Source organism: Saimiri boliviensis, chromosome 4 (assembly GCF_048565385.1).
Source record: "Saimiri boliviensis isolate mSaiBol1 chromosome 4, mSaiBol1.pri, whole genome shotgun sequence".
NCBI lineage: Eukaryota > Metazoa > Chordata > Mammalia > Primates > Cebidae > Saimiri > Saimiri boliviensis.
In genome coordinates, this window is record NC_133452.1 from 149,404,229 (window position 1) to 149,416,287 (window position 12,059).

Genomic DNA, 12,059 nt, shown 5'->3' on the forward strand with positions numbered 1-12,059 from the left:
GTGTGTGTGTGTGTGTCCCCTTTTCCTGCCTGTACTCTTTGCAATCATCTATCGCCTAGGAAACCGACAGTTATTCTCTGGCATTTTAAGTTGGAAATATAAGATTTCTTCCCAACGGCCCTGTTTCATTTGTCTTGGCGAGAAGTCCTGGTAATTCGGTCTATATGTTTTCGCAGAGTATCGCCTTGGTCCTAGTGGTTGGCATTTCAAACCAATTGGTTTCGATTTCTTTCTGACCCTAAAATGATCTAAAAATAGATAACCAATACCTCTTACTTTACATGTACGTCACTCTAATTGACTGTAATTGGATAGGGAGTTTGCCCTGAACTTCTCATGGACCCTCAACTTACATTCTTTAGATTTTACCTTTGGTTTTTTAAATTGATGATGTTCTGTTTTCCTCACTGATATTTCTGTTATGGGTTAACAATCATAGGGAATGCTTCCTCTTAGACTTTTATCTATAATACTTCCACATCTCTATCTCTGTATATCTTTGTGTGTATAACATCATACAATAGCTGACGTTTATTAAATGCCTACTATCTGCTAGAAAGGACAATTGTCGTATATTATATCCTATAACTATGTGATAAGACAGGCATTTTTCCCGTTTTATAAAGGAGGAAATGGATGTTTAAAGTAGCTCGTATAAAATTATACTGTTAGAAAGTAACAAAGGTGGAATTTGAAACAAAGCCCATGCTTTTTTTTTTTTTTCCTACATACTGTTAGGATCCTCTTAAATGGTTATTTAGGTATACATTTCATAATGCAACAATGAACTTAATATTGTTGAGTATCTTCTATGAGCAAAGTCTTGTAATTTCAGGAATGCTGAGTCCAATGAACAATAATGAAGGAACCAAGTCATCAGTATATTAGCAAGTGGGGCCATATGCTGTTAGGGCCCTACGCTTACAATACACATCCAGGCTCATGGAATACTCAGCAATACTCAACCATCTTAACCTAGTAACTGGGATTTTGACATAATTCTGTCACCAAGTCTTAAGTACACACCATCCTTTCAACATCTATTGGTCATCTACTATACAAAGAGAGCTAGGGCCAGCTAGCGTTGTCTGCTTACTATATGCCAAGAACCATGTTAAGTACTTCATTCATATATTATCTCAGGTCTTCGAACAATAGCATGAGGCAGTTTTTCTTATCCCGATTTTACAGATAATGCTGTAAAATGAGGCTCAGAGAGCTTAACTTGGCTTAGGTCACAGAGCTATAAGCCACAAGAAACAGACGTACCTTTCTCCAAAGCCCTCTCTAATACAGGAGCATGAAAGACCAGGCCTCTGCCCCCTCAAAACTTCACAGACCCTAGGTCATGCTTTTTTTTCAAGGACTTTTCAATCAATCTGCCTCTACATATAAATAAAGTGTGGGTCTCTCATATTCAGTGGGGTCTACTTAAAACTAAACGGGCCCAGTCGGCAATCTGAGTTACAGGTATCCTTTCGATAATGATTTGATTGAAAGGGGTTAGTAAGTAAGGTAGTGCTAACAGAGTAGGGCAGAGGTGAAAAACGTTACAGCCTATTTTAGGGATTATAGGACAGTCCAGGAGACAAAGGTTTCAGAGTTTAACAGAGTGGATGGATGAGGAGACTTTACTAGTGGGAGTGACAGGCCGCTCAAGTCAGGCAAACACAAAGAGCCAGGCAGATGAATCGGGGCAGTGAGGGACCAAGATTTCCCGTAGCAGAGTGTAGGGAGAAGGAAAAATTAGGGCTGTGGGATGTGCATTAAAGGTGTCACATCCGTGTGTGGGGGATGGGGAAGGCAAGGTGTAGATAGGTGGGAGTGGGGGGGCCTGGAGGGTAGTGGGGTGGAAGTGAGACTAACCGAAGTCAGTATTAAAGAAGCATAAAAAAAAAACCTGGGTTGGGGGGAGGGAAAAAAAGGAGAATCAATGAGGTCATAAAGGCACCAAAGCGGGAGGGTATTTGCAAAAAGACTTGAAAAGTGGAGAGGAGGCTGGGGTGGTGGCTCGTGCCTATAATCCCAGGATTTTGGGAGGCCCAGGTGGACAGGTCACCTGAGGTCAGGAGTTCGAGACCAGCCTGGCCAACATGGTGAAACCCCGTCTCTACTAAAAGTATAGAAATTAGCTGGGCATGGTGGTGGGAGCGTGTAATCCCAACTACGCAGGAAACTGAGGTATGAGAACTGCTTGAACCCGGGAGGCAGAGGTTACAGTGAGCTGAGATGATGCCATTGCACTCTAGCCCAGATGGCAGAGTGAGACTCCATCTCGAAAAAAAAAAAGACAGTGGAGAGTTTTGTTTTGTTTTGTTTTTTCCTATTAGACAGGAGTGAAGTGAGAAACAGGGAGCCACTGAATTCTGAGAACAGGACTGACGTGTATCCCGGCAAGGAAAGGATGCTAAAGAACCCTTGGTATGTTAGGCACTGTGCAACTTGCTAAATTTGGTATTATCAGGCACCTTCAGTTCTCTCAAAGCTTCATCTCTGTGTAGGTAAGCCATTTAGCTCCGCAAATGGGTTTGCTAAATAAATGAATGGATAAATACATAAATAACCAAGTCGATATTTTTCAAAGCATGTTTCAGTGCTTTTAAATTCCTAGATCTCATACAAGGTTTAAAAAGGAAAAGGGGAGGAGTCCTAAATTTGGATTGGTCGCAAAAATCATATAGAGAAGAAGAAAGCATTTTAAACCAAAAAATCAATGCAAGGAAAGAACTGGGAATTTTATAGGTTATCCATGACCATATTGACTAAATCAAAGACTCTCTGTCATTTTTTTCTCAGTCTCGCTTTCAAAGCCCCTTTCAAAGCGTCTCACAGCACACAGGTTCTCTTTCCCCTGACCTACTCCATTCAACCAGAGCACAGGGCTCTGACTTTCTGAGTGCAGCTTTTCTAATGGCATTGTAAGTTCCGTCGGTCATTTTTCTTCAGTCAAAACTTTAAAGAATGAATTTGTTGTTGGTAGACGAGATAAATAATTTAGAATTTTAACGCACGCACGTAAGGGCTCAGAAATTTGGCAAAGCCACAAAAGCGCCTCTGCTCAGTCATTAGCGGCCAGGCAGTGTCTGCTGAGTCCCCGCCAGGGCTGGGCCTGAGGTGGGCGGGGCCTCGGGCCTGGCCGGCACAAACAGGGCGGGGTCTCGGGGGGGCGGGGGCTTCTGCTCAAACACAGCTGCACAGAGACTCTTCCATCACCTTCCTGGCAAACAGTGCAATCATCTACTTCCAGATCCTCAGGAGGGAACCTTCACTGGGTAAGCAAAGCAAGGCCATCGAGGCAACCCCCTAACCCCCCCCAACCCCCGCCCAATTAAGAGCAGGCTCTGTATATGAAGGGGATTTTGTAGAAAACTCTTAATAAATGAAGCCCCCATAATTTACTATCACACAACCACAGACTGAATCCCTTCTAAGAGAAATGGAAAATTAAGTAATATGACAGTAACTGCAACCTTCCTGTGGACAGATAAAAAACATACAGTGAAATAAGACAAGATAGTGCTAACCAGAAATGTCTGTCCAGAATAATAGCTAACATTCCACAGTTCTCAGGATTATTACAAGTACGTTGCTGCCTGGCCTGAAGCTGTGTATATTAAGAGCAAAATAAGTGAAGGTTTGTTGTTCCGTAGTTGTGATCCTTGGGGCAGCCAAACCAGATAATCAGGTTAACAACCACAAAAAGTATTATAGGGCCTGGTTCATAAGTCTTTCAATAAACATTATAAGGTCTGTGTTAAATTTGCAGTGCATAGAGCAACGTAGTATTTTAAAGATAATTCCTGTCTCCGGGATTTTGCAATCTAATAATTACCTGGTTTTACTACCTAAGTGGCTCAAATCAAACAAACAACTGCCAAAAGTACATTTCATTTTGCTATGTAGAGTTATTGTCTTAAAAAGAAATTATCCTGCAGGAATACTTGGGATGAAATAGTCCTAAACTTTCTGGGAGAAGAAAACACTAGCTATATTTTAGGGAGGTCAAAGATAGTTCTTTCTCTTTCTCTTAAGAGTGGTTAAAGTCATGAGTTCTGGAGCCAGATCGCCTTAGTTCTAATCCCAGCTCACCACTTTTTAGGTGTGTGGCATTAGATAAATTACTTAGCCCTTCTGTGTCATTTGAAATTGAGTATAAAAATAATTCCCACCTTGTAGAGCTATTGGGAGAATTGAATATGACAATCTTGTATTGTCACATTAAATCTCAATTAATATTACTTCATGGCTGGGTGCCGCGGCTTACACCTGTAATTCCAGTACTTTGGGAGGCCGAGGTGGGTGGATTACCTGAGGTCAGGAGTTCAAGACCAGCCTGGCCATTGTGGTGAAACCCTATTTCAAAATATATATATAAAACTACATTACTTTCGTACCTCTTCTCTACCTGCAACGACAAAATCCTCTCCTGAAATAAAATTATTCATTATTAACTAGAGAGAAAAAAAACTATAAAAAAGGAAAATGGATTTCTTCAGCTATTAGTTGATTTTATGGTCATCATAGGGTGCAAGTCTGTCATTTCTTCGGTCAGAAAAGTCAGCTTCTTGCTGGTGAACATGCCCACAAGCTAACAAAAATTATGTATTTACATCATTTGGCAAGGTGGTCACCACCGGTAAGGCCCAGTGGGAGAGCAGGTTTCTCCATGAATGCCAATCGCAGTTTGTATTGTCAGTCACTTTATCAGTTGCCTTTAAGTTTTCTTTCCATAAGGAGTAAAGCTAAACACGATGAGATCATTCAATAAAAGTGACTTGAGACTTTGTCACTTTCGTCACTTTCCAGATTACAGCACTCAGTGTTAATTCCAGCCATTTATACTTTCCAATAATAGGCATATGAACATACTTTCTCTTTTTTCTGTGAGCCAGTTCTTATTCAACAACAGGGAAAGGAGGGGCAAAGAAGTCACTCCAGGCTGAGTAATATCTGGTCCTATCATTGTTCTAAATAAGGAAATATGGGGTGAGCCACTTTAAGAAAGAGAACTTGCTTGCCAGGTAGAGGGATTTGTTTCTGGTGGAATCCTAAAGTCAAATGTTAATAGTCTTCAGGATGAACCTTTCTTTTGATCTTCCCTACTGATGAAGATAATAGAAAGCTGATAAAACAGAGTTAGCTGATGCCTGTGTCTTCAGAAAGTGGTAATGTAGACATTACAATAAAGACTTTTGACATTTAGAGGCAAAGCTTTTGAATAAGATTCATAGTTTTTGAACAAAAGCTTTATTACTGAGGCCAGTCAGTGGTTATGAGCTAGACCAAGTATTTACAACCTTAAATCAAAAAAGGATGGATCAAAAAAATTCAGAAAAAAAGCGAATGGCTTCCAGCTAGTGTACAGTTAATATAAATTGTCAATCCAGAAGCTTAGCAACCTTGTCCAAATCCATCTCAGTAATAACGCTCTTGTTTAAAATAACATAAAATAAAATAGTAGCACTAGCACTCATGTCTATTCATCATTCAAGAAAAATTCATGCCCAGTTCATTGCAGTCTGCTTTCTTTGTGTCTCTGGAAGCTGCTTGCCTCCTTAGATGGGAGTGATTTGAAAGGAAAGTGGCGTGGGGGGAACATACAGAGCAAGTCAATAATCCTTTTGGCAAGAGAAGTATACAAACAATGGTGTAAAATGCATTGGAAAATAATGCTGCTGATACGCCGCAGAGTGACTATGACACTCTGTAAGCTTTCAGGCACAATAAGCCAGCCCGAACCTTCGCACTCACACCCCATTCAAACTCCAATAAAAATGTTTTCAAGAAATGGCTCATACTTCTTTATTCGTACATCCAATATCACCTAAGAATGTCAAAATTCTCCATCCTCTGTTGTGTAACCTGGGCTGTTAATTTCTCCCCCCAAAAGTGCCTATGGCATACTCCTTCCCAGATCAAACGATTAAAGCAAAGGCTGGAAAACTTTGTACTAAGAGCCAGTCTGGGAGAGACTCTGCAGTCCTCATTCCTCTCTTATTACTGCTCCCCAGGGCAGTGGAGGCCAGGCCTGGGGAAGCCAAAGAGACCTGAGCCAATGCCTGCCGCGATTCAAGTCAGACACCCTCTGATCTCCTGTGGCTGCTGTGAAGCGGGTCCAAGTCTAACTTCTCACCGAGGTATTTCCCCGGCAGCTTTCAGAGCAGATGAACTCGGGTTGTACTGCGAACCCCCGGAGTGGGTCTCAAAGACTGGGGATCTCCTTGCCGGCTTGCACGCCAACCTCGGTGACCTAGACCCATTTGAGAACTCTCCGGGACACACAGGGGACTGTCACAGTAGGGAACACACATTCACACACGCGCACACCCGCAGGCACAGCCTCCGGCTTGTAAGGAAACCTGTAAAAGGCACTCTCTTACCTTATACTTCATTTCGGCAGGGGTGGGTTGAGCCGTTTTCCCACACTAGTTAGACTGCATTGAGCACTGCGGTGCCCGCCCCTCCATTGAGTGCAGCGCTGGATGAAAGCGAGAAGGTCCGGGGCAGAGCCGCGTGTCACTCGCAGCGCCTCCCCAAGCCTCTGAGCTCACTGTTGTGACTGCGGCGGGCTGATCGCGGACCTCATTTGCATGCCGCCCCGCCATTGGCTAGTGGGACAAGGTAATGCTCAGGCCCCGCCCACCCCTAATTCTGAAAAACTGACAAAGAACTTGTAATGTGATCGCTTCTTTTTGCATTATCAGAGGGTGGAAAATAAAACAAAGTGGGGAACCGTCTTGAACCTTACTCTGCCTCCCCCTCCCCGCAACCCCCTCTAAAAAAGAAGACAGAAAGAAAAAGAACAGGAAAAGGAGATGCATTCTTTTTAAGATCAACCCAAATTTTAAAGAAGCCGAATTCACAAAAGCAGTCTGACAGTAGCGCTTCCTGTGACCTAGCAACTCCTTCATAAACGCGTTTCGTTTCAAAGCCATTCACCTCACAATCTCTACATGAAACGAACCCCGGGAACAAAAGGTTTTCTGTCTCCGGGCCCCTTTTTACTAACCACCCCTGCTGATATCTCTCTCTCTCTCTGTCCCTTTTTCTTTCCCCCTCCTCCCGCCTCCTTTTGGTGGCTGTTTGCTTTTTTTGTTCTTTTCAACGTTCAAAGTACTTTGCTATGTCAGTCTGCAAGGAGCTGGAAGACAATTCTCCCTTAGTGAAAAGGAGCCCTCTAGCACACGCACCAGGGTTTTCCTGGACAGCTTCTCACCAGGGCCTCAGAGTTGCTGGTCACACATATTGAGCCACCTTCAGTGGCTTTGCTGAGGATAAAGGTTAGATGTGATCTCTCAGATGGGGTTGGCCAGGGCACGCCCTATACATCATCACCATCCACTGAGTTCTGTGTCCTTTGACGGCTGGCATTTCTAGCTCCAGCTTTGAACATTGCAGTGTTTTTCCTTCTGACCTCTCTCCTGAGGATGACCCATTAACCCACCAACACTTATTATCCAGGGGAATGAAAATGCCCACTGTTTGATGAGCCGGGTTAAAAAGACCGGTCTCTCTCCAGTGAAGCACAGAACATAATTTCTATAAAGGTTCCATTTTATGATTTCTGTAGAGAAAGAGAATCACTCAGACAACAGAAATGGTCACCTTCTGCAACTCTTCTCAAGGATAGAGCAGTGAGGCAGAAAATTCCTTTTTCCTGGGCAAGACTGAGACTTGGTGAATCCAGACAATAGCTGTCCCGGAGTGGGATGCACTCCAACCAGACTACATGACTTGGATGGAAAAATCAGCCCTTATTTATTAATTTTTCCTGACCAAGTTGGATCAGAACCTGATTCCCTTTGCCTCCAACACACAAATTCCCGTTGGAGGAAAACTCTATTTTTATGATCTAAGCAAAAAGAATGAGGGAGCAGCTGTCCTACAAAAGTGGTTTCCAGATACAGGGTTGGCAGTTCAAAGTGGCACCAATTCCGGGGACATGACCCCCCAGGCCATTGTAATGAGGTTGACACACCTGTTCCAGCCTGTATCAGGTCTTGTTTCTCCTCATTTGTCCTTAGAGCAAAAATAAGCGTGAGTGATTGTGCAAGGCCTTTCCGGACACAAATTAAGCATGGAGCATATAGCATTGTAAGGCTCTCCCTAAGAATCCTGCAGACTTACCAGAGAGTTGTTTGTTTGCAGGAAACTGTTTTTGGTGTCTGCCTGGATAAAGGAGGACGATGAGTCAAAGCCCTTCCCATCTGTAAGATGAGTCTTGTGGCCTCCAAGAGATCTAGATAACATTCCTTGGGCTTCCTAAGTGGCCAAGCTGAATCCTCTTTCTGTTTTGTTTAATGAGTATCATTGAGTGAGTGAGTGCTGTCCCATCCTATTTTAATGTTTTCAAACAGTTTCCCAAAGTCTGTGCTGGGCTTTTTGTAATTTTATTCTCTAGCTAGAAGGCTTGGTTACTACCAAGTGGCCCCCCCTGCTTTCCCGTTTCTGTCCTGTAAGGTAATAAGACAGACGAAGTTCATTTCAAGAAGGCTTGGGTCAACATACAGTTGGTTGCATAAAGGAAAGAACAGAGGTGTTGGAATCAGGTAAACCTATGCTGGAACCTCAAAACATTTTTGAACTTCTTTTTTTTTTTTTGAGACGGAGTTTCACTCTTGTTGCCCACGCTGGAGTGCAATGGTGTGATATTGGCTCACTGCAACCTCTGCCTCCCAGGTTCAAGCCATTCTTCTACCTCAGCCTCCTGTGTAACTGGGTTTACATGCCTCCACCACCACGCCCAGCTAATTTTTTGTATTTTTAGTAGAGACGGGGTTTCACCAGGTTGGTCAGCCTGGTCTTGAACTCCTGACCTCAGGTGATCCACCTGTCTCAGTCTCCCACAGTGCTGGAATTACAGGTGTGAGCCACCGTGGCCGGCCAGTTGAACTTCTTAATTTTGATGTCCTTAAGTATGAAATAGAGAAAATAATGATACCTGCTAGCCTCATAATGAGAACTAAATAAGATAATGTGGATAGAATTTAATACTTGTTACATTGTAAGACCTTAAATAGTCGCTTGTTGTTACTAATTATTATTTTAATATTAATGCCAGATTTATGATACATTATTTTGTTAATATTTTATATAACATTATTGTTATATTCTATAGTAGATTATTATTTAATTATTGTATTAACCATAACTAATGTTGCTACTGGACTGCTGTTGATAAGTGTGGTAGGCATTCAGAAGAAGGTGGTGGAATCCCCTCCTCTGTGTGCCATTCTTTCATAAGGCAGCTTTCTCACTGAACTAATATCACTAGGGAACCTAGCACGTGCCAGGTATCTTTCTAGGAGGGGAGGACACAGCAGGTAGCCCAAACAAAGTTTCTCTCCTCATGGAGCTTACAGTCTAGTGAGAGTTGAGGAAAATAATTAAATGAATGTATAATATGATTGCAGTGATAAATGCTATGAAGAAAAATTAAGCAGGGAAAATTGCTGGAGGAAAACAGATCAGGGTGGGATAGGAGGTATGTTATTTTAGATAAAGTGGTCAGGGACACTCCTGGGAGGAGGTGGTATTTAAGCATAAATCTGAATAATTTGAGGGATCCAGTTACTCAGAGATCTGGGGGATGAGCATTCCGGACAGAAGTGGTGAAGGGAATCAGATGCTGATCCAACTTGGTCAGGGGACAGCTATTGTCTGTAGGCGTGAGCTTAGCGTGTCTAAGAGCAGCAAGCTGTCGGGTGTGCTTAGCGTGGGGTACTCAGGGCTGGATGGAGAGGGTGAGCTCAGAAAGGTAGGCGGTAGGAAGCTTGGATTTTTTTCTGAGTGTGATGTGAAGGCTCCGCAGTGTTTTGAGCAGAGAGTAATCTGTTTCTCTCTGTTTTGTTAAACACACAAGGACAGCAGGCTACTAGTTAAAATATTGAGCTCCGGTCTTCATGTAGCTTGAAGAATGCAGATAGTTGTTACCTTATTAGTGTCATTTAGTATGTTTCCCTCAAAACTCTTCAGGGAAACACAAATTGTCTCAGTGAATACAAAAATAATTCCCTTCCTCATTTATTACTATCAGATGCAAAAATGATGTTTAAACTGGGCTGTGTACTTGATTTATGCAGCAGCCCTAGTATTTCCATACAGATTCTCCTAAAATTGTCTAGAACTCTGGGGCTCCTGCCCCACCTCCTGCACTTGCCAGCACTCTGGTGGGCATCCCCACCTGTCAGCCTTGCCTCCTGCCTGCTCCTCAACCAAGCACTCTCCTTCCTGATGCCCATGCAGGTAGGGCTAAGGGAAATGGCACCAGATGCCATTCTAATAATCATGCTGCCACTGGGCACTGGCATGAATACAGCAAAAAATCAAGAGGAAGCTAGAAGGAAGAAATACTTCTGTTGACAACTTGGAAGGAACGCATGTGGCAGCTCTCTAAGAGCAAAGGGCAAAGTCACAGAACACAGCATGTGAGGGCAGGAAGCGACTTCGGAAATCACCTAACCAGCCACTCAGAGAGAGAACAGAGCTGTCACTCAGAGAGGTTGAGTGCCTCACACAGGGTCCCACCAGCCTGAGTTATAACAGCAATCGGTGGTGAGGTCGGGCTCCTGAATCTCCTGGTCTGGTCTATTCTAATGATTGCTTTTTAGTTTCTTTGCCTGTCTCCCTGCTGTCATCTGTCTTCCACATTGCTCATTACATGTTTAATTCCTAGAATACAGAGCTGATCACCTTACCGGCATGTTTAAAAACCTCTAGTGACACTTCAATGCCTTAAAAAGCAAAATCTGGACACTTGGCTGTGGACCACCATCTGAACCCACTCTTTCTTTCCCCCTCTACCCACCACCCCATCCCACACTCTAGCCACAGGCGGAGGTGTGGGGTTGTGGGGGACTTATGGATTCCAAGACGGCTTGCACCTTCCCGACTTGCACAGGCAGGCCCCTCCGCTGAGAATGTCCCCGCTTCACTCTTCTGCTATCAAACCCGGCCTCAACACTAACCCTTTTGTGTATCCTTGTCCAGCCCCCACCCTCCCCACCTCGCCCTTTCAGAACTAATTCCTCCCTCCCTTCACTATGCCCCCATTGTACTGGAACATGGCCCTATTATGAGGTCTTTCCACGTTGTCTCATAATGATTTGTTGATGTCTGTTTCCCCAGCCCTGATGTGTGCTCCTGGGGAACAGGGTGGTATCTTGTTCATCTCTGTGGCCCCTGTCCTGTCGTGTACCTTACAGGTGCATAAATGCTTGAAGAATAACTGAGTAAGAAGATACATGTGACTTCAAAGAAAGCATGTTTACCATGAGGTTCTGTGTGGTGCTCAGGAAGGAAACAGGGAAGACATGTTTGAGATTAGCAGTGTATTTTCCATTTATTTAAAATGGAGTTAGGATGCACCTTTTCAGAACCAACTCAAAGCCTGTTGCTAGTTCTGCATCTATGAGCCAAGAACAGCTTTTACATATTTAAGTGGTTGGGAAAAAAAAAAAACAACAAACCCAAAGACGAGACATGAAAATGATGTGAAATTCAAATTTCTGTGTCTATAAATAAAGTTTTATTGGAACACAACCATTCTTATTCATGTGGGGATATCTTTTGAGCTGTAATGGCAAACTCTGAGCAGTTGCTACAGAGATGGGAAAGCCCCCAAAGCCAAAGAAAAAGTATTATTTGGTCATCTCTGGAAGTTTGCTGACCCACACTCTAGATTAGAGCAGGGTATATGTGTGCCTGAGTTCAGAATAAAGTATAGATCTTTCCACATCTACAAGGGAACAATCTGGAAGCTGAGTGAGTGCTAGACCAGAGGGGCAGCCCAGTCCTAAAAAGAAACCATTCTAGGGCCATGTTTTATCATTTCTAGTCTGACATCAGTTTTTAAAAATAATCTACATATACCAAAGTTATTTCAAAAATAATTAGAGGCAGCAACTTTTCCAGTCTCTTGCAGGTCGCCAGAAACCTCCCCAAAGACCAGCCACTGAGAGTTTTCTCTTCAATCCAACTGATCCTTGGTTCATTCAGCCTTGATTGAAACCCTCCCAGCTGCCAGGCCCTGTGCCAGACGTTTACAAGTATGAGTTCAT

The 12,059-nt window shown here is 43.3% G+C and overlaps 1 protein-coding gene across 2 annotated transcripts in view; it reads right to left on the reverse strand.

Moving 5' to 3' along the window:
* NEDD9 (neural precursor cell expressed, developmentally down-regulated 9) overlaps positions 1 to 12,059 on the reverse strand; it is a 199,453-nt gene that overhangs the window by 46,940 nt on the left and 140,454 nt on the right. Inside the window, exon 1 of one of the 2 annotated variants that reach the window (XM_003927346.2) lies at positions 6,381 to 10,932. The exons of the other annotated variant lie outside the window; for it this stretch is intronic. Coding sequence (XP_003927395.1) covers positions 6,381 to 6,392 — 12 coding nt within the window. The 5' untranslated portion in view covers positions 6,393 to 10,932. Of the gene's footprint in view, positions 1 to 6,380; positions 10,933 to 12,059 lie in introns of those variants that run through there. 2 annotated transcript variants of the gene reach the window in all.